At 34.7% G+C, this 23,553-nt stretch overlaps 1 protein-coding gene across 1 annotated transcript; it reads left to right on the top strand.

Annotated features, from left to right (window-relative positions):
- The first annotated feature begins 7,337 nt into the window (after positions 1-7,337).
- On the top strand, positions 7,338-22,681 carry LOC117922231 (pyruvate dehydrogenase E1 component subunit alpha, mitochondrial-like). The gene is made up of 8 exons (XM_034840283.1): positions 7,338-8,175; positions 8,253-8,332; positions 12,615-12,692; positions 20,514-20,609; positions 20,713-20,784; positions 21,107-21,160; positions 21,319-21,384; positions 22,257-22,681. Exons 1-8 carry the CDS (start codon positions 7,470-7,472, stop codon positions 22,299-22,301), a joined length of 1,197 nt encoding a protein of 398 aa, XP_034696174.1. The 5' UTR covers positions 7,338-7,469; the 3' UTR covers positions 22,302-22,681.
- The last annotated feature ends 872 nt before the right edge of the window (positions 22,682-23,553 follow it).

Raw genomic sequence — 23,553 nt, 5'->3', positions numbered from 1 at the left:
GGCTCTTAAAGAGTCAGATGCTGCTTCCTGGTTGGGTGGTCAGTGAATTAGGTAGTGGGTTGGAAATGCAATGGGGTGGAGACACCTGTTGGAGGATATTCAGAAGAGCTTTTGGGCTGTTAGAGTGGGGTTTGGTTATTCTTTTTGAAGGGGGACCCCCCCTCTCTTACCATGAATCCCGGCCAGATGGGACGGGCAGCCATGAAGCTGAGGGCTTGATGCCGGCTGCAGTAGGCGTGTAGCAACAGGGAGAGTGGTTGGGCAAGCCATGCTTGCTAATCGGTGAATGGGAGGGCAGAAGAGTGGCTTGCAAAAGAGGACACCAAGAAAGAAAGGAGGAGGGGAACGGCTGGAGAGGAAGAGAGAAGGAGTAAGGGAGAAAGCATTTTTTTAGAGAGGTAGGAGAAGAATGAGTCAGGTTTGATTATCTTTTACTTTATCTTATCTTATTTTTCAGGATCACCTTACGTTTCTTGCTGATATTCAGATGATTGCTTTGATTACCTAAGGAGGCAAACCTGTTTCTGACTTTGGTTTATTTGATCTTTTATTTCTCCCGTATGAGCTGCATGTTGGATATATTTTGTGTTTGTGTGTTAAGTTCATTGAGATCCTCCCACCAGGCTCTTTTGAAAGCTCTTTTGGTCTTCGTGATGCAGAGCTTGGTTTTAGTGGTATTATCTCCCCTTGTACATTGCTCTATTCTTTTCTTTTTTTTTTGTTCTTTTTCTTTTTCTTCGTTTTTCCCCTCTATTCTTGGCATTTTCTGGAGAGGAGATTCGTTAGCTTGAGGGTGAAGCAAAGTAGCAAACTGCCTGGGTATATTTTGCAGAGTGAAAGGAGGAGAGCATTTCAGTTTTCCTGGTGTTTGGCTGGAGATATTTGAAAAGAGGAGATCCTTTCTTGGACGGCAATGCTGCAGAGAAAAGGGTGGAGACATTTGAGGTTTGAAGAAGCAAGTTGAAGCTGTGAGGAGAGGCCCAGGCGGAGTCGCGGAGAGCGGGGAAAGAGCTTGTTAGTTCGATCCAATTTAGCTTGTCCGAGCAAAGGCTTCATGTTCTCATGATGAATAACACGGTTACCACATGCCTACGCCTTCTTCACTGTTCGCATCAGCCATACCCATTTCCTCACTCAAGCTTTCAGGAATCAAGCATCCTCCACCACACCCATTTTCCTCTCATTCATTCTCCATCCCACTCCCTCACTTACATGGAGTCTCACGAGTGCATGCTATCTTTCACTCCTTCACATACCCATTAAAACCACTCACCCAAGCCCCCATATCCATACAATCCACCAAACCCGCTTCTCTTTCTAAACTTTCACCTACCTGTGGGATCCTCCCTAAAAAATGCCACGTGGCTCTCTCTTCCTTGTACACGCAAACGGTCCTCCTTGCGACGCGCGACATAGCTCATTCCACCCGGGAAAGAATTCTGTCCGGCCGACGTTCCACCTTCTCCGGATATCTCATATCCGAAATTCTGTCCGGTCGGCGTTTCACCTTCTCCGGATATCTCATATCCGAAATTCTGTTCGGCCGATGTTCCACCTTCTCCGGATATCTCACATTCGGAATTCTGTCTGGCCGACGTCCCACCTTCTCCGGATATCTCACATCCGGAATTCCGTCCGACCGACGTTCCACCTTCTCCAGATATCTCACATCCGGCGCTTGACGCCGGATGGGAGAGGAGGGCGATTCAACTTCCCCGGTCAGACATGTTCAGATCCTCTGATAGCGCTTACCCGGAGAGCATCCGCAGCCGACAATTCAGATTCCCCGGACAGCTTGGCTCGTCAAACACTCGCGATTCACCGGATCCATTTCCGCCCGCAATCTTCTGCTCCTCTTGATTTTAATAGGCATGAATGTTTTTTTTCATAATTCCAGAATAATGGAATCTGTGATATTAATTCATGCAAAATAAATGGGTTTTGGTGGGAGTCCAACATATGTGACTTTATGATTGATTAATTGATTGTTTGCTTTGATTATCATACATGATTGATTTACCCTACTCTCTAACCTACATGCGATTATTCCTAAATTGTGCACTAACCCTCTCTATTGATAGTGCAAGGTGGCTCGTTGACCAGATATGTACCCATTTTCCTCTAATTGTTGTCTATGCATGTCTCGACTTTTATGTATGCATAATCATTCAGGATATTCATTAATTTTTTTATTGATTGTCACATTAGCTTCATTTTATTAGTAGGGACCCGACTTTAGGGACTTAGAGGGGTGCTACGGTTTTTACCGTACCTTCCCGATAAGTAACCTGACCCCCGAACCCGATCCGGTTTTTCACATACCACATTTTCCAAAATAAAGAGTTACACTTAGGGTTTTTCTTTCTTATTTTGTTTACCCTTTAAAAATAAAACAAAAATAAGTGGTGACTCCAAATCATTTTCTTAATCAATAAAAATCATAATTTTTCAAAACAAAAATCGAGCTCGCCATCGAGTGGGAAACGCATGAGCCGAAATACAGGGTCCACACCAACCCATCATCTTTTTTTCACCTCATTTTGACAAAAATACCCTTATATTTTTCTTGTAAAATAATATTTTTTTTAAAATATACATGTAAATACTTGAAATAATTAAGGGTGTTTATATAAAAAATGAATTACTTTTCAAATAAAAATATGGGAGGATTAAATTAATAAATAGGAGATTATTTTATTCCTTTTAACCAATTAATTCTATTTGAATGACCTATTAGTGGTGTAATGTGAAAAGCACATCAAGAATAATTACATATCAAATTAATTTCTTTTTGACGATAAAAATATGTTTGTTGACTGTTTTTTAAAATAGTTTTATATTCTTAAAAATAAAAATCAGGCTCAAAAACCTATTGGATCATTTTTTAACCCAATCCAAAAAATATTTTATTACTGTCATTTAAGAAAAAAAATTTCAAACTTAAAAACATATTTGATATATATATATTTATAAACAATGCTTTTTTGAGAATTTGTTTTAAATTTTGGAACAAAATTTCAAATTCTCAAACATATTTTGAGTCTAAAAAAATATATATTTTTTTATTTTTTAAAAACAATTCTCAAACATTTTCTTAACTTTCTATTGTATTAATCTCAAAAGATAACATTTAACCTGTACATTTAATGGTAGAAGAAATAAAAATGGTGGGAAGAATTTTATATTTGGAAATTATATTTTAAATTTATTTATTAAATATAATCATAATTATGATATTTTTAAATTTGTTAATTAAACAAAAATCTACGTCATACTTTTGAGAAAAAAAAAAAAAAAAGAATACCTGATAAACAAACAATTTTCTAACTTATATAAAACATATTTGAGAAACTTTGACAAAAAAAACAATTTTTTTCAGAATTTGTTTTGAGAATAGATAGATTTTTTGAACAAATTTAATGGTGTTTTTTAGAATGTTTCAAATATTAATAATTTTAAAAAATAGAGATCGCTTTAAAAACTTTGTATCTAGCACAAGTTTGCAGTAACTTCATGACAAATAAGTCAAAAAGATAATAAGAAAAATTATTTTCTCATGTTTGTTTTATTACAAAATATATAAAAGAAAATTAAATATAATTAACATTAATAAAAAAACTATATATTTTTAAATTATTTAATCTCTATATATAATAGTTAAATAATGAAAGCAGATTGAAATAGAGCATAAAAATAATTTATTAATTTTAAATTTATTCTTTATTTCATTTTTTTTTCTTACTATTTTTTCTATTTATTTTATTTTGTTTACATTTTTCCTTAAACTTTGTGTAACCAAACAAAGCCTTAGTAACTAAGTTGATATATTTAAACATAGAAGAAATGAAGGGAAGGTGTAAGGACTATGATGATAATATTATAATATGTGTGGGGAATGTTAATAAAAGTAAAATATATACATGGGGAAATGCCTTGCTGGCTTTTCAAAGTTCAAAGATGCCTTCTGTCTCCACAATATTTTACTAATTAGTTTTATGTAAAAAAATAAAAAGGAGAAAAAAAAAGTTTATATATATCAAAGATTCCTTACATCTAAGACCACTCAAGCCTTTAGAATTCCTTTATTAATTTACTTCAAAGCTATTCATTTTCAATGGTTATCTTACACTCCCTCAAGACAAACTTGACATGCTTCCTTTTTCTTCTTTTCACCTTTTTCAATTGATTTTTTCCTAGGTTTGGTTCTCCATTACTAAAGAAAATAAAAAATAAAAAAACAATCACTTTTATGTGTTAACCATGCACTTTTGCGACATGTAATGTCGTATATATGATCGAGGTGGTATGATGATTGACCTCCATAGTAATGGTTATCCCCGAGGTTCAACAAATGAATGAAGCTATGATTGTACTCGGATAAATGATTTTCTCATATTTGATTTTGTTATAAAAAATATGAAAGAAAGTCAAATATAATTAAAATTATTAAGAAATTAATATATTTTTAAATTATTTAGACATAAATCTTTCAAGGTCTAGACATCCCCTTATGTACTTTTGGTTTTTGGAAAATGTGAGGGAAAAAAAAAAGAAAGGAAAAGTAGAAGAAAATAAAAAATAAGTTTAAATACAATAAATTATTTTTATGTGTTTATTCAAACTTATTTTACTTATTTATTTATCGTATAAATATTAAATCATTTAAAAATTATACATTTTAACATTTTTTCATTATATTTGATTTTTTTTGTGTATTTTTTATACTGAAATTAAACACGAGAAAACCATTTTTCTTAACAATATTTTTTTTCTTTATTATTTTTCGAGAACCGAACATAACTTTAATATATGGATAGTCCCATCGCCATTTTTTCTTTTATATCAAACATTCTTATACCTTATTCTCTCATTTTTCTTATCTTCAATTGAAACTTAGGGCAAAATCTTAAGCTTTGTTTTATGTAGTGTTTTTGAAAATAGTTATAAGAAACAGTTTTTGAAAATAATTTTTTAAAACAATTTGCTAATGATTTGAAGAACAAAAGTATGTTTGGAAAATTGAAAATGTCATTTAATTTGTTTTCTATGTTTTTAAATATGTTTTAAAAGTAATATTTATTTATTGTACTTTATTTTTAATCATTCTTCATATTTATGTAATTATTTTTTTGAAATAATTTTTAGAAAATAAGTGGAAAAAAATTGGAAATAACTACAAGGTATGTTTTATGAACATCATATTTTCTAATTTTTGATTGCGAAACATATTTTTTTGTTTTTTGTTTTGGAAAACAAAAAATTATTTTTAAAAACATTTACCACCCTAATATAATATCCCAAGCTTGTTTGTGTTATGAAAAGGTCTTAGAAGTCAAGTCGGTGGAACTTTATAGCATCTTTTATACATTTTAGCTTGTATCCACATACTAATATTATATTTGTTTCACATAAATATATTTTAAGATTTATTATTTATGTAATTATTAATAGATATTTATTATAATAATAGTTAGACAATATTTAGGAATAATTTATAAAGTGATTTATAGATGAAAACGTTTTAAAATATGAAAAAAAAAAAACTGATGGGACTGTCCATAGAGGTGACAAGGGGATAGGTTTTTTCGGACACCCACTCCACTTTGCTTCTAATGAGACAAATTTGTAATTTAAATAAATTATAAACAAATTTTGTATTTTTTTAAAAAATCCAGAATAAGTTCCAAGCAGGTTTGAGTATTATGCATCTCACCTTGCCTTGTCCTACCCTCAATTATATATAAAATTAATTTAATTTAATTCAATTTTTATTTTCCTATAATAATAATCAATAAAATAAGTTATAAAAATTTATAATATTTTATTTACTTATAAAATATATTTATTTTAATGTAATTAAAATTTTTTAATTTTTAAAAATTAAAACTTAAAAAAAAAATAGAACTTCTCATACGTGCACTGAGGGTTGGGATGAGAGGTGATCCGTCCCAAACTTGTACCATTGTCATCCTTAATTGTGTAGAATTAAAAGATGGAATGCTATTAAGGATGTTTTAAAACTACAACACTAGACACCTTTAAGGATGTTGGAAAATCATAGTGCCAAATGTCCTTAAAAAGTGTTTGGAGGGATAACATCAAACACTTCAAAAAATGTAGAATAATACTTTTCTCAATCTTTCTATTTCTAATCTCCAAAAATAAAAATTAAAAAAAAAAGATAAAAAATTGTATATATGCATTTTTAATTTCATTGAAGATGATTATTTGCTTATTTATTATTCAAAAAATACAATTTTTTTTCCAAATATGTTGCTGGGGTGATGGAGGGATTAGAAAAGAAGAAAATAAGAAGATGACAACGCATAGATTTGAAATGGTATTCTATTCTTTTACTAATTTAGATTTTTGTCATAAAAATAATGAGAATATACATGGATGCAAATATGGATTTTCATAACTCAAAACTCAATTATTTTTAATAATCTAATATGTAGAGAGCTCGTAAGAGACTAATATTGGTATTATAGAAAAAATAAATTCTAAAAATTTTGTCGGATTTTAGAATACATTTAACAGTGATTCTAGAAAGTGTTTTCAATATTTAGAATACTTAAAAATTTTTATTTTTCAATTATTAATAATATTTGAAATACTTCTCAAAATTACTATCAAATTCACTCTTAACCTAAAAACTTTTTTTTTTTAAATCAATAGAAATCGATAGTTGATAATTAAAAGTGAGTTTGATAGTGATTATAAAAAGTAGTTTTAGTTTTTTTTTTTTTTTTATACTTAAACAAAATGTATTTTTCAAACATTAAAAAATTTAGAAAGACTTTTTAAATTTATTGTCGATCTCACTCTAAAAACTTATTTATTTGAAAACGTTTTTGAAAATAACTCTTAAAATAATATTTTTTGAAAACAATTTTTGGATGTTGTTTTAAAAGAAAAGATATGCTTGATAGGTTAGATCTTGTAATTTATCGCGATGTCAAATATTTTTAGTTTATAATCATCTTTTCATAGGGTTGAAAAAAAATAAAAAAGTAAAAAATAAAAAATCATATATTTTATTATTTCTTCTATTTTTTTACTAAACTTGTATTTTTAAAAGAGGAATTAATATTTTATATTAAACTCGTCTTTTTAAATACGAAATAAGTTTTTATAGATTTTCATTTTAAAAGACTAATCATTTTTCATCTTAAATTTTTTTATATTGAATTCATCTTTTCAAAAATATATTGTACTCGAAATTGAAAATTGCGGTAACTTTAGAATTATTTTTTATGTTAAGATATTTTTTTGAATATTTTTAAAAAATACACGAACCCAATATTCTGCACTGTCTGGTTTATTATTACATATTACATGTTCCTCTTCCGACCTTCCCTTCCTTTCCCTCGCCTCTCCCTGACTCTCACCAACCCCCTTTCTCTGCCCTTTGAGCAACAAACCAGTCGTTTCAAATCGCAGATCAGGGAAGAAATCCAACGGACCACATGGCTCTATCAACATCTCTTCGTTCCAAACTCATCAAACCCCTCACCGCCCTCACCGCCTTATCATCCACCCACCATCTCCGCAGTCCCTTTTCCTCTTCCGCCGACGACACCACCGTCCTCACCATCGAGACCAGCGTCCCCTTTATCGGCCACAGATGCGAGCCACCCTCGCGCAACGTCGAAACCACTCCCAAAGAGGTGCTCGGATTCTTCCGCGATATGGCGTTGATGCGCCGGATGGAGATTGCTTCCGACTCCCTCTACAAATCCAAGCTGATCCGTGGTTTCTGCCACCTCTACGATGGACAGGAAGCGGTGGCAGTTGGTATGGAGGCCGCAATTACCAGAAGGGATTGCATCATCACCGCCTATCGCGACCACTGCATCTACCTCGGCCGCGGCGGAACCCTATTTGAGATCTTCTCCGAACTCATGGGCCGCCAGTCTGGGTGTTCCAGGGGGAAAGGTGGCTCCATGCATTTCTACAAGAAGGAAAACGGTTTCTATGGCGGCCACGGTATCGTCGGAGCTCAAATTCCTCTTGGTTGCGGGCTGGCCTTTGCGCAGAAGTACTCCAAGGACGAGACTGTGACGTTCGCCATGTACGGTGATGGAGCAGCGAACCAGGGGCAGTTGTTCGAGGCGCTTAATATGGCGGCGCTTTGGGATTTGCCGGCGATTTTGGTTTGCGAGAACAATCACTGTAAGAAATGAGGGATTTTATATAATTGGAATTGGGTGGTTGTGTGAGTTTAAATTTATTTGAACTTTTATGGGCAGATGGAATGGGTACGGCAGAGTGGAGAGCAGCCAAGAGTCCAGCATATTACAAGCGTGGGGACTATGTGCCTGGGTTGAAGGTAATTTTTACATGCCTCTAATTGGACTCTCAGGATTATGGATTGCCATAGACTTTTAACTATGTGATTGCTGGAGTTACTTGAACTCTCTTCGAGTTGTGTCATATTTTTGAAGTTCTGTTTTTATGATTGTACAAAATTGGATATGGGTTCTATCAAGGTTGAAATAACTATTTTGTTATCAATGGTAGTTGTTTGTTGCTGAAAGCCACATAGGCTATTTTATTTTAAAATTCAAGTTTTGACAGACCAAGTAGCAATGAGATTTAAAATGGTGGTTTGTTCAGAGTTGATCCAGTTTAAGGAGTTTTTCGAGTTGAGCATCTTTCTAAGAAGTCTAAATGCTACCTTCTTAGTGTTGGTTGTGAAAAAAGGGAGTGTTGAAGACTTAAAAGATTTCAAGCTAATAAGTTTATTGGGTGGTTATTCCAGGCTGCTAACAAAAGTCTTAGTTAACAAGCTTAACAGAGTAGTGGGTAAAGTGGTCTAGGCATTCTAACACGCTTTTGTGGATGGAAGACAAATTATGGATGCGGTCCTTATTGCTAATGAAGCCATTGACTTGAGGATGAAATGTGTGGATAAGAATATCACTTATAAGTAGTTTTTTTTTTTTTTTTTGATAGATAAAGAGAGTGTATATTAACATTTATAAGTAGGATATTGAGAAGACTTCTGATCATTTCAATCGAAGCTTCTTATTAGCAGTTTTGGATAAAATGAGTTTCAACTTTAAGTGGATAAGTTGGATCAAGTGGTGTATCTCAACGACTCGTTTTTGATAAATGGAACCCCATTATTTTACTTTCAAATGTCTAAGGGATTGAGGTAGGGTGATCCTTTGTCCCCATATCTTTTTACCTAGCTATGGAGGCTTTCTTTTCTATACTACATAGGGCAAAGGAAGGGGGATTTATCTCGAGTTTCTCAATTAGTAGAAGAGGAGTGGGACAGGAGGTGTGTCCCATTTACTTTTTGTTGATGATACTCTTATCCTCTATGATGTCTCAAAAGAGAATATAAAATACTTCAGTTGGACTTTCATGTGGTTTGAGGCAATCTGAGGCCTCTAGATCAATTTGGAGAAAAGCAAGTTAATTCATGTTGAGGATTATTAATGTGAAGTAGCTTGCTAAGGTAATGGGGTGCAAAGTGGGATCCCTTACTTCTAGATATCTTGGCCTTGCCTTCCACTAGGAGCTTATTTCATGTCAACTTAGGTATGGGATGCGATTGTGGAGAGATTTCAAAAACAACTTCCTATGTGGAAAAGACAACACTTATCAAAAGGACGAAGACTAACTTTGATTAAGAGCACCCTTTCTAGCTTACCAATTTACTTCATGTCCCTCTTCACTATTCCAAGGAAGTTGAGTTTGGAAAAGATCCAAAGGGACTTTCTTTGGGGGGCAGAGCCCTTAAGATCAAGTTGTATATGGTAAAATTGGTCTTTAATTTCCAAGAGAAGTGAAGTAAGGGTTTGGGTGTTAGAAGTGTATTTACCCTCAACAAAGCTTTGCTTGGCAAGTGATAGTGAAAATTTGCTTGCAAGAGTGACTCCTTTTGGAAATAGATAATTTTGGGGAAGTATGGGGAAGAAGTGGAGGGATGGTGCTCTTGAGGAATGAGAGCAGGGTTTGGGATGGGAGTATGGAAGGCTATTGGAAGTAGGCGGGAAGACTTTAAAAATAGAATGCTCTTTAGGGTGGGAAATGGGCAGAGAGTAAAGTTTTGGGAGGATAGGTAGTGTGAGGGTAAGACTTTAGGTGAGACTTTCCCCATGCTTTTCTTAATTGCATCTACCAAAAATGTATGCATAGCCAAGATGTGGGAGCAAATCGGGGAGGGGGGATGTTGGAACCCCAGATTCACTAGACAAATCCATGATTGGGAATTAGATGAGGTGGAGGCCTTTTCAAGCAATTGCAGGTGCAGTCAATTTGTAGTGGTATAGAGGATAAGATGGTTTCACATGATACAAGAGTTGCCAATTTCTCAATTAAGTATTTCTATTCCTCTCTCTCTTTTGGAAGTTCAGAGATGTTCATTACAAGCATGGTTTGGAATTCTTAGGTCTCAGTGAGGGTGAGTATTTTTTACGTGGAAAGCTACATGGGAGAGGATTTAGACATTGAATTAACTTAAAAGGAAGGGATGAAGATTCCTAAATAGATGCACTTTGTGCAAAGGTGATGAAGAAACAATTGATCTTTTTTTTTTTTGGATAAAAAACCAAAATGTATTAATTAAAGATAATAAAACATAAGAAGGATTAGAAATCCTCCACTTGAAATACAAACCTGATCAAAACACCCATGAAAACCTCCGTTTTACTAGGAGATTTGTACAAAAAGAATAAATAGACTATACAAAAATACAACTTGAAAGCCTAACTCAATTCCTCACCAAGTAGGCCTAACCCTAAGGAGTACATTCCATGAAACAGTTGATCTTATCCTCCTACATTGTCCAAAAGCAATCAATGTTATGGCATTTTGTTTTTTTTTTTCTTTTTGGGATTGAATGGGTGATTCACTTTTCTATGAAAGAGATCCTTTTAAGTTAGCATAGATCTTTTGTTAGGAAGAAGATGAGGAAAGCTTGGAGAGTTGCTACCTTGTGTTTATTTTGGACCTTCTGGAAAGAAACGAATAGGAGAGCTTTTGAAAATATTGAAAAAGGGGACCAAGCAATCAAACAAAACTTCAAGTATATTTTTTGGGAGTGGGTTAAAATGTACATAGGTGATAATTTTTTGTCCATATTGGACTTCATTGATTGACTTAACTCTAAGTGAGGTGAGAGAGTTGTTTTTTGTGTTTCCCTTTAGCATTGTTTGGCCTTTTGGTGCTTTGTATACATCATGTATACCCTTTCACGCTTTTTTGTTTGACACTTTTAATATATTCTTTCTTTGCCTATGAAAAAAAAAAATTCCTTCTCCCTATCCCTCACAGAAAAAAGAACCTCAAAACTCAAAAGTAGAAGAAGAATAGAGAGCACCTTCCTTACCTGAAAGGACAAAGAGAAACCAAAACTGGTGATTGAAAAGCTGAATTCGTGACAGTGGTCTCATAGCTGCTGATATATTTGGATTGGACACCTAAGGCTCTTCTTTGTTAGTTTCTAGTGAGCTATTTGGCTCCTTGTTAGCCGAAGACATGACGAGAAGAAGAGAGATGGGTCTTGCTGGTGGAAGTGGGGAGATCATAGTGAGTTTAGCTAGGGGGTTGTTGCGATCAAAGCACTAAAGAAGGGTTGATTGGCGGTGGAGTCCAAGTCTTTCAAGATCTCTTCTTTCTTCTAGAAGGGAAATTGTGAAGAAAAGATTGTGGAGAGAGGAAGAGGATTTTCTAGATGGATTAAATTTGAAGAAAAAGGTCTCCTTTTGTTATTGGATGGTGCAATCAGTTGTTGTAGCTGGAAAGATGGAACTCTTTCCTTAAGGAGAATGATGGGAGGATTTATAGATTGGAATTAAGAAGCAGAAGAGATGACAAATTTTTATTGTGCTTAGTATTCTCAGTTGAGACAAAAAGGTTTTTCATGATTTTCCCTAAGGGAAAGAACTTATTAGGTTAGATGTCCCTTGTAGAAAAAAATCATACTTTGGGTCTAAGCTGAAGAGCTCTCTCTTTGATGGTTACAAGCAATTAATGGTGAAAGAGAAATGAGTAGGTAACCTTAGGAGTTTCTAAGGTAGTGTATGAGAAATAGGTGAGCGAGTCAGTTTGGTTGCAATTCAATGTGTTAGAGGTTTCCAAGAAGATGGGTTCTATGAATAGGTGTTTGGTGGGCTAATGGGTGGACTTTGTGGGCTCAATACTTGACCTTGGCAGGTTGAGGAAACTGTTGTCTATGTTACATGGGTTCACTTGCGGGTGTCAAGTGTGGGTATGTCTAGGTGTAAGGTCCTTTGCATCCCAAAATCTTAGGACATGGGAATTTTATTCAAAAAGACCTCAATTGTCATTATTGCGGGTGTTGTGACTAGGGTCAGACTCCTACCAGAGGGAAAAAAGAGAGTCGGACTATTAGGTTCTTTGAATGAAGTATGGTTTTCTTGCATCTGTTAGTAAATACTAGGCTTACAATATTAGTGATAATTGAGAACTTGATTTTTTATGATGTATATCATATTTGTTTTACGGTTAGGTGCCTTTTGTAAATTCTCCTTAATTTTCTTATCAAAAAATAATTAATTTTTTGATGGGTTCATATAAAAAATATATTTTATTTCTTCTTTGGTGGGTTTTATTACATGTTTCACATCTTACTACAGGTAGATGGTATGGATGTTCTTGCTGTGAAACAGGCATGCAGATTTGCTAAGGAGCATGCTTTAAAAAATGGACCCATTGTAAGTTTACTTATCCTGCTGTTTCCATTTTGTATTCTTAAAAATTCCTTTTGCAAACTACTATTGTTGTTGATTAGATCTTCTATCTTCTAATTCTGCATCCTATCATTTTAACTTTCGCATTCTACAAGTTACCCTTTTTTATTTACTTATTTTTTCTTGATATGCAAATAGAAAATAAGATTAAGGTGGCGTTTATTTTTTTAGCTTAATGTTGAATGCAATTTGATTTTAGACTTTATATGATTTGTTTTTGACTTTTTTTATTCTTCTTATTTTTTTTTACATTTTTTTTTTTGACTAAATAGAAAAAGGAAAAATATTTGGTTTTTTGTTGAATGTTAAAAATAACTTTTTGAAACAATCAAACACAATTTCAGCACTACCCTCACACTATTAATGCTTAATCCTTAACAAAAATAAAATAATGTGTAGAAGAGAGATGGAAGAAATACAAGGTGAAAAATTCTTTTCCCTTTACCCTTTTTTATAAAAAGGCTCACATATATATATATATATACAAAAAATCATAACACCTAAATTAGGAACTTTCCTAACTCATTTACAACAAATCCTTTTGATCACAGGATTGCCTAATTCTCTTTACAAAATCACAACTTCCATAATTCTAGTCTTTCATTCTCCCTCAAGTTGGTGAATAGATGTTTTCCATTCGTAGCTTGGATACACTTAAACCTTTTGTGAGTATATCTGCAAGTTGACGGTTAGTAGATACATAAAGAGTACAGATCAATCCACTATCTAGTTTCTCCTTGATAAAATGTCTGTCAATTTATATTTGTTTTGTTTGATTGTGTTGCATTGGATTATGTGCAATATTGATTGCAGACTTATTGTTGCAGTAAAGTCTCATTGACCCATCCCATTTAATCCTCAAATCCTCTAAAATAATCTTCAACTATAGTAGTTCACAAACTCCTTAGGCCATTGGTTGAAAATCTAATTTTGCATTGAACCTTGCCACCAAACTCTGTTTCTTACGTCTCCATGTCACTGGATTCCCACCTAGAAAGGTACAATACCCAGTAGTTGATCTTCTATCAATCATAGATCCAACATAATTTGCATCTATGTATGCTTCAAGTACTAGTCTCGAGCTTTGTTTAAATAAGATGCCTTTTCTTGGAGGCCCCTTAAGGTGTTATAGTACTTGGTTAGTAGCTTGCAGATGAACCTCGTTTGGATTGTGCATGAACTAACTAATCACACTTATAGCATATGCTATATCCGGTTTTGTGTGAGAGAGGTAAATGAATCTTCCTATTAGATGTTGATACATCTCTCTACCGTAGTATCTTCCTCAGCCTTTCCAAGCTATGATTAGGATCAATTGGTGTGCTTGCTGGTTTACACACCAACTTCCCTATTTGCTTGAGAAGGTTTGTTACATATTTCCGTCGAGAAATAAAAATTCCCTGCTTAGAATGTGCAACCTCAATTCCTAAGAAGCATTTTAACCTTCCTAACTCTTTAATCTCAAATTCCTTGGTCAAGCATTGTCTCAAAGTCTGCCTCTCTAGTTCATCATTTCTCGTCGTGGTGTTGTCTACATATACCAAAAGAGTTGTAACTCCCCTTGAATTTGAATGCTTGATTAACAACGTATGATCTCCTTGAATTTGTCTGTACCCCATGTTTTTAATCATTTTTGCAAATCCTTTAAACCTTGCCCTTGGAGACTGTTTCAACCCATATAATGTTTTCTTCTATTTACACACCTTTTTAGTGGCCAAGTCACTGCTAAATCTAGGAGGGACTTCCATATAAATCTCTTCTTTTAAATCTTCATTCAAAAATGCATTTTTGACATCGAACTATTGTAGATCCCAGTTATAATTGTTGCTAATGATAACAAAATTTTGATTGTGTTCATCTTGGCAACCGAAGTAAATGTCTCTAGATAGTCTATATCATATGTCTTGAGTGTATCCTTTAGTCACCAGTCTTACCTTGTACTTCTCTAATGTCCCGTCAGCTTTGTACTTAATAGTACAGTCCCACTTACATCCTACTGGCTTTTTTCTTGCAAGCAAATCTACCATCTCCTAAGTTTTATTCTCCTTTAGGGCCTTTATTTCTGCATTCATGGCTTGTCTCCAATTTTCATTAGATAAAGCCTCAAATAGAGTGGTAGGAATGTGAATATTGTTCAAACTTGTTAGAAAACTCTTATGGGATGGAGACTTTTCGAATGACACAACATGGGAAAGTGGATACAAAGGGCATTTAGCGCATTCCCTTGTTCTATTCCTGATGGCAATAAGGAGATTTGATCTATAGATTTTTTAGATTGAAGTATTGATTGGGTTTGTGAGGAAGGATGAGAAACTGTTACCTCATTTTCAAAAGTTGGTTTAGATTCTTGAACTTGTATAAGTTTAGGAATTGCAACTTTCTTCCTTGAGTATACTTTGCCAGTCATTCAATCCTCAAGAGCAGGCTCAAGTGGCGACGACTTGGGTTTAGAGAAGTAGGGTACGAATAATGGAATAGACATTGGACTAGAAACTATAGGGGGGTTAATGAAAAAGGGATCAATGAGATAGGAATCTTGATTCTTGTCTTCCTTGATGGAATTCTCCCCTAGAAGATAAGGAGCAGAAAAATAGGATTCACTCTCGTTGAAAGTAACATTTGTTAAGACAAAAACCTTTTTGATGGTGGATGGTAACACTTACACCCTTTTTGAGTTGAGGAATATCCCACAAAAATACATTTGATTGCTTGTGGGTCCAATTTTCTCTTATTTGGACCGTGAACATACACAAAAGACACAAGGTAGTATAGCTCGTTCTGTTCTTTAGCAAGTCCAATTATCTTCCCTAAGTCCTTGTCTTGAAATACATAGTGAGTAGGGTAAACAGTCACATTGCAACCTAAATCTTGTGTAAGCTTTTGTATAGAGACAAGATTAGTGGATAACTTGGGAACATGAAACACATTTCTAATTGAAAGTGTAGGACTAATTTGGACACCTCCCACACTTGCGACAATGGTTAATGAACCATTTGCTGTGACTATTTTCCTATTGTTTGGATAAGAATTATGGTTGTTGAATTGGTGTGATGAATGAGTCATATGATATGTGACAATCTTTTTGTTATCATGGTTTGAAGCTCTTAAATGATCAGTCGTTTTGTTATCAACAGTGCTAGCCTTTTGATCACTCCCTTTGTTAGCAACCATAGCCAAGCCTTCCATATTCTGAGGTTTAAGTATGACACTTCTCCTGCTTTCTTCCGCTTGGATAATAGAAATAGTCTCATTCAAAGTTGGAAGCTCTTTGCTTAGAATTTGAATTCTAACTTGGTCAAACTCAGCATTGAGACCAACTAAGAAATTATAGGCTTGATTTTTTTCGATATAATTATTTAGGACTGTTGAATCATCATGATATTTTGTTTCAATGCATCTATAATGATCAAGTTCTTGCCATTAATTTTTCAACATATTGGCATACTCCTTGGCTGTCTTGTTTTCTTGTTTTGTTGCTCTGGTCTTGACTTTAATTTCATACACTTGTGCTGCATCTAGTGCCTTTGAGTATGTTTGGTGAATTGTATCCCAGATGTCTTTAGCAATTGTCAAGAACATACAAGTGTCACTAATTTTAGGCGTCATTGAGTTCTACAACCATGTCATAATCATTGAGTCTTGCTTATCTCAGGCGTCAAACTAAGAGTCTCCTCTCCTTGGTCCCGTTCTTAGGAGATGACTTAATTTCCCTTTTCCCTTCAGAAGGGTACAAACAAGTTGTGACAATTTTAAATAATTCTTCCTATTAAGTTTGTATGCTGCTTGAATATTCTACAATTCTCTTGTGTTGTGACTGGTAATCACTCTTTCAGATTGAACAATGACAATGATAGTTTTTGATATCTAGGGCATTTTTTTTTTCTTTTTCCTTTTTTTTTAGAAATAAAAACAAACTTTAAAAAACTTTTTCTTTGAAAGATATAAAAAAAGAACTTGGGGTTTGAATAACATGTTGAGTCGTGTTATAATCTTAGTGGACAACAAGCAGAGGTCTTTGTCAAGGATCCTAGGGTGTCAATCTCCGGTTGTATCAGCGGTGCAAAAACGAAGGTGGTCTCCGGCTGCTTTTGCGATTTATACTTGTAGTGACAGTTGCAAGGATGGCGGTGGGAGGCTGAAGCGATCTTAGTGAAGATGGCGTGATGACAGTGCGGGGTGGAGACGACTATGGCACGAGGACGAGACGTTTGGTGAGGCTAAGAGGTGGATAGTGCAAGGTCGTGACAAGGTTGACGATGAGGGGCGATGGTGATGCAGAGAGCAACGACACAATCTCTGATTTGTAATGTGATGATGATAGTTGTTGCTAAGGTCATTGGTGCGAAGTCGAGGGCACGATCTCGGTTTCGCAATGAGTTCACAAGGACGTCAGCGGTGCGAGGGCATGATGACCATGGCCTGATGAAGACGACTACTTTGGTGCTATATTCACAATCTGATTTGTTGCCATGGCTTGATTCAGACTAGAAGAAACTTTAAGATTGACGATGAAGGTCGATTCTGGTCTTCAACTCGGCAATGAAGGCCGAATTTTTTTTTCTCTTCCTAGATTTACGAGCCTAAAGGTCTGATACCATGGAGAAGAGAGATGAAAGGAATACAAGGTGAAAAATTCTTTTCCCTTAACCCTTTTCTGTACAAAGGCTCACATATATATACAAAAAATCCTAGCACCTAAATTAAGAACTTTCCTAACTCAATTACAACTTGCCTAATTCTCTCATCAAAATCACAACTTCCCTAATTCCATTCTTCCACATAATAAAAAAACAAACAACTTAATACTTAATACTATTAAGTTATGTTTAGAGTTAAGCCAAATTAAGTTATATTTAAATTTAAGTTAAAAAAAACAAACACCACCTAAGAGTGCCTAACGAAAAAGCGGGTGCAATTCCAATACGTTGGGAGTCTATGAAAAGCACAATAACAAATATGGAAGCAAAAAACAAGTATTAAGAGAACATCTATACAGCCCATCTTTTACCCAAGTCAACAATGAAATCCATCAGGGAGAAGTTAAACACGCATAGGACCCTAGCCCAATAGAAAAAGGTGATTAGTCCTTTAACACTTGATCTAGATGCTCCTCATCCCTGAAAATTCTGTTGCTTTGTTCATTCCTAATAGACCAAAACAAAGATGGTTTTTTTTTGGGGGGTGGCACTTTCCATATTTTTCTTCATTTCTTGTACGATGCCATGTTAGGAGAAGCTCTTTGATAGACTTTGGGAATACCCATTTGTAATCTAGCAAAGCTAGCATAAGGTCCCAAAGCATTCAGGCTTTGACACAATGGATTAGATTATGACATGTCATTTCCTCCTTTAACTTATGTTGACAACATCTATTAGCCAACTGCCAGCCCCTCTTCATATGCTAATCAACCATCAATATAACAAACAAATGAACTCACAACGAGGCCCCACAATTCCAAATCTCTTTGGTTGGAAACTTCTCAGTGATGTCAGCATAAGGGAAGAATAATAAAACTTGACAGAAAAGTTCTCATTCTCCACTCCCTTTCATGCCAATCTGTCTTCATCTGCTCCTCCAATAGTCACCACATGAATTTGCTAGCAAAATTTGTTACTTTCTCCAACTCCCAATCATGAAACACCCTAGGAAAACAAGGGGTCCAAAAACCACCCCAGTCCTCCATCCAAAGATCCTCTACCTTAATTTTTCTATTAGAAGCAATTTTGAACAAGGAGGGGAAGGAATCATTTAATAGGGACTCTCTACTGCACCTATCGAACCAGAACTGGGTTTTAAGCTCATTCTACCACAGATGCTAGTTCTATGCTACAATTGATTCCACCTATGTTTAATAGCCTTATAAAGGCCCACACCAAAGGACTTCCTAACGTCTTTGGACATCCAATCATTGTCGCTCTGATCACACAACAATAATCTTTTTCTAAAAACAATTTTACTCCACTGCACACCTCCATAACTATTTTCCAAGAAAAGATTTGTTTTTGGTTGGAAGCATTTTTAAAGCATGTCCTCCATTCTTCTTTTCTTGACAAACTATGTCCCACTTCAAAAGAAACATCCTTTTTCTGACAGCTACTCCCATATAATAAGTCTCGTTGAATACTTTTCAACAGTTTTTCCACTGCATTAGAAATGATGAGGAAAGACATCTAACAAATTGGCACACTCAAAAGGGTGCTCTGAATAAAGGTCAGCCTACCTCCTCTGGATAGATGCAGCTTCTTCCAAGAGGTCAATCTCCTATGGTTTATTTTATTTTATTTTTTTGATAGGTAAATAAAAAATTTCTAGATGGCTACAAAAAAAAGTACAGCAGAGTAACAGGACATATACGACAATACTAAAAGGCTATGTCAATAAAGAGAGAACACAAAAAACAACTCTCTATCTCCCTCTGCAAGCTTCCAACCAAATGATAAAATCAATTAAAGGCACCGGGTCTTCTTCTATGTACAACCTAACCTATAATAAAATGTTACTTCTGTTGATCAGGAGCACTTTATCCAGCCTTCCCATATACTTTGTGTCCTTGTTCAGTATTCTAAGGGAAGTCAGATTGAGACTTGAGAAGACTCAAAGGGACTTCCTCTAAATATCCCACCTTTTTCTAATTGCTTTCCATAACCCAACTCCATACCTATCTCTTACATTGCACAAACACTAACCCCTTCCTTACTTCTCCTCTATAACTTATCTTCAAAGAGCTTTCCTTTCAAATGCATATCTGCAACTTCACTTTCCAACGAGAGCTTGATTAAGCAAAGAAAGACATCCCAGTCTTGCCTTATTCTTATCCATGCAAACAATCTCCTATTGTTTGTTGCTCATACTGTTGGTCAAATTTCCAGGTTACAGACTGGCTAGAAATTTATTACATAAAGTATTTACTAAAAAGATGCCTAAATGATAATACATTTGATGTATATGTGCTTTACAGCTTTGAAGTCTGTGATAGTTTGTTGATTGATAATAATAGGGTATTTGTTATGAAAAGATACTGAGCATAATTCCTCTGATAAAAGAAAAATACTTCTTCTGATCAAAATTACGCTAGGATGGGAGCAGGATTTGATTTTTTTTTTTCTTTTTTAAGAAAATATTTTGAAGTTAATTTTTATGGGGATGATGGCACATGTAAGACAGCATTCCTGGACACAATGCAAAAAGGTCCAAAAAATTGATTTCCATTGCGATTGTTTGTATAGTGTACACAAGTCAAAACATGCATTAGCCGCAAATATATATATATATATTATGCAGCTGTAAAGAAAAAACTATTATGGAGATCAGAAGACCAATGGTAAGGAATTTAGCAGTCATGGACACATGGCTATTTTATTTGTCTAGCTTCCTTCAGTTCGTAGTGCTGAAGTTTCTACAATTTAATTTGACATGTGTGTGTGTGTTAGATACAATAAAATTACTCTATTTTGTCTCAACGCATCATTATTGTATCTTATCCTTGCATGGTAGAAGTATGAATGTATGATTTAACAGAGGACATGACCTCGGATAGAGTTGAATGGCAATGTTGATTTCCTCAGGTATTAAGTGTATTCCTTGTCTTTTTTTTTTTGTTTGCATGGCAATGATTTTATGTTTTACCTTCACTCTGTGTTTCTTGCTTGAGCTTTTCTTGTCTAAATAAAGGATTTTCCATCCTACCCGCCTGCAATTCTTTCATTCTTTGCTTGAGCATGTCTGTCATCATTTTACATGAGATTGACTAATTGATTTATCTTTCTTCTAAATGCTGGTGTTCAGATTCTTGAAATGGACACTTATAGGTACCATGGTCACTCCATGTCTGATCCTGGGAGTACATACCGTACGCGTGATGAGATTTCTGGTGTGAGACAGGTGTATATGCTATGATCTTGACATTTTTTTGTTTGCTGCAGTGTGTGTTGACAATTTCCTGGAAGTTTCATGTATTAAATAGTTTTGGTGGCATGTTTTCTAGGAGCGTGATGCAATTGAAAGAGTAAGAAAGCTGATCTTATCTCATGAGCTGTCTACTGAAGCGGAACTAAAGGTATTTTATCAACTTGGTGCATATATACATTTTAGTTTTTGAAATTTTTATGTTTTGCCATTGGATTCGAAAATTTCATGATTGGGGATAGAGATTATCTTTGTCATTGTCCTTTTTATTTATTTTATTTTGAATGTGTTTTTTCCTTTTTCCCTTTCCTTTGCTCCGTCTCTCTCCTCCCAAATTGGTTTTGGGAATGGACTCCAGCATTGTGTTTAGGAAGAAAATCTATGTAGCAGAAAGAATTTGGGAATTTGGATATGACAGTGTAAATGATGTCAAGAGAAACTGCATGGTTATAATATATCTGTTTTTTTTACAGAGTATTGAGAAGGAAATCAGAGGTCAAGTAGATGACGCTATTGCACGAGCCAAGGTAAGAAGATATTGTTATGTTAATCTTGATTGTTCTGTAGCTCTAGTAAAAGAACTTCCTCCTGCCCACATACTATAACTAGCACAGTTGTGTCCTTTTTAGACTTTGTTCATATGCCTTATGCACTTATGCCCTTTGCTGTTTTTCTGTTTTACCAGGAAAGTCCAATGCCAGATCCTTCTGAACTCTTCACCAACGTATATGTGAAAGGTTTTGGGATTGAGGTAAATTTTATCTCCTTTTTATTCATTCATTTATTTTTCCAAGTCTTTTGTTCCTTACCATTCCCTTCTTGGGAAGATTGAAAACAAGTTTCTACCTGATTTTATTTGCTGTCAGTGGTATTGATTTAGATACCTCTTACTGATAAACAGGGAACTCTCTCTTTATATATTGTGCAAACTATTTGGGTTTCTTGAAAGCCAAAATTGCTCTTCCAGTATAAACTTGCTTTCTATTGGGGGAAAGTATACTGGAGGCAAACCTATGCTATACACAGAAATTATAATGAAAAGGAAGATTTTTTTTTATTTTTTATTTAGTTTAGAGGCCTCAATTCATCTATAATATAATCTAGTGAGACTACGCATTTACAGCTGGTTTTTCATTTAAACATAGTTCATTTAATACTTGTATCACAATCATACCTCCAGTGCAAAATCTATGATATCATCCTCAATAACTTACAGGCTCCCATCCAAATATGAGTTCCAACATATGCCACTTGCACAAAAATTGATTATAACAAAAGAAAGTTTGAAAGGCCAGAGATGAAACACAAACATACTTGCGCATTCACGCACAAAGCCATCATAGAACAAGAACATGATGTGATTTCTGGAACAAAATATCATTGCAGATCCAATTGCAAATTTATGCCTTTTATGCAACAAATATCATCTTTGAAGCATGAATACCTAATTCATTAAACTAATGAATTTCAAAAGAAAAGAAGCTGGTGAAGCTTGGAAAGAAAGCAATACAAATACTCTAATATCATTCTCCTGTTTTTGCTTTCTAAATTGAAATTATCGGAAGTAAAAATTCTTTTTTCTGTAACTAGACGGTGTAACTCTGTTATTCTCCTCTGTTGCAGGTGGCAGGAGTAGATAGGAAAGAAGTCAGAGGGGTGCTTCCATGAGATCCAAAATTACCAAAATGTTCCAACAGCCCCACCCAAAATAAATAAAATGTGTTAAACTGTGCTTCCATGAGATCCAGGTTCCAACAGCTCCACCAAAATAAATAAAAGGTGTCAAGTGATGAGGGTCATGTCTTGCTGTATCCTCTTTGACCCTTATTCCCTGTACAGAAAATTGATTCTTCTCAAGTCACGGTGTAGAATTTTTACCTATGAGGTATGTATGTAGTTTTTTGGGGGTGTTTGCAATCCAACATTTCTATGACTAATTTGAATGTGGTGCTTTTGTGCTTCTGGCATCACTGGCAATCAAATTTCACTTTGATTAGTGAAAAGTTTCTTTACACAAATCTATAAGCGGGTCTCCCAAAAGTTTAGCATTTTGATTTTCACTGTCTCACTTTATAACTTTGTTCATCTTCATCTGTTTATTTGGTAAGACTTCATTTTATCTAGTGCTTTTGTGAAATAGATGTCATTTTCAAATCCCATACCCTTTTGCATTGAACAAATGCAACTTCTTTGGAGTTGGTGCTAAAACCCTTTGGTTATATTGAAATGGTGATTGATGATGCATTGAAGGGATATTGATGTTGATTTTTTTTCCCTTGATAGTGATAACCAACTGCAGAGCTTGCACTAGTAATTGGCATGAGGCATATGTGAGCTATTTATAAGCTTGAAACTAGAAGAAGAGATTCAAAATTTTCAGGTGAAAGAACCACCGGAAAGGGGCACTGAGAGAGATGGACCTAGTAATTGGCATGAGGCATATTCAAGCTAGTTATAAGCTTGAAAGTAGAAGGGATTAAAAATTTTCAGGTGAGAGATAAGAGAACACAAAACACAAAGATAGAGATGGAGAAAGACATGATTTCATTCAAAAATTTTGAGTACAATACTGAAGACCATAGAAAATGTAGGGCATTTACATGCAGGAAATCATGGCATGCATCCTGGTATCATGGTAGTAACGGCAGACATCCAGTTGTTTGCCGAGTACTTCTCTCAAGCCCAGGTGTGTGGTAGTGCTCAAAGCAAAGCAGCACTTGATGAAGACTCTTGAGGCAGGTGATTAGAATTTAGAAGAGCTTGAACGATGTCAGGTGCTCTTCTCCTCAAAGATGGATCCTATGTCCTCACCTGAGAACCAACACCATGGTTCAGACTAAAAGAAAACTATGTACGAAGCAATGTGTGTGCAGAAATTTATGTAATAATAATTATGCAAAATTAGAAACAACTGACCATT

Source organism: Vitis riparia, chromosome 9 (genome assembly GCF_004353265.1).
Source record: "Vitis riparia cultivar Riparia Gloire de Montpellier isolate 1030 chromosome 9, EGFV_Vit.rip_1.0, whole genome shotgun sequence".
Classification (NCBI taxonomy): Eukaryota; Viridiplantae; Streptophyta; class Magnoliopsida; order Vitales; family Vitaceae; genus Vitis; species Vitis riparia.
Note: the sequence above shows the minus strand (reverse complement) of the source record. Positions and strands in the feature narration are given on the sequence as shown.

Excerpts from the sequence above, each read along its gene's own strand:
- LOC117922231 (XM_034840283.1), top strand. The coding sequence starts at position 7,470 with ATGGCTCTATCAACATCTCTTCGTTCCAAACTCATCAAACCCCTCACC. Across the intron at positions 20,610-20,712 it reads AGATTTCTGGTGTGAGACAG|GAGCGTGATGCAATTGAAAG; the intron begins GTGTATATGCTA and ends CATGTTTTCTAG. Across the intron at positions 21,161-21,318 it reads ACGCTATTGCACGAGCCAAG|GAAAGTCCAATGCCAGATCC; the intron begins GTAAGAAGATAT and ends CTGTTTTACCAG.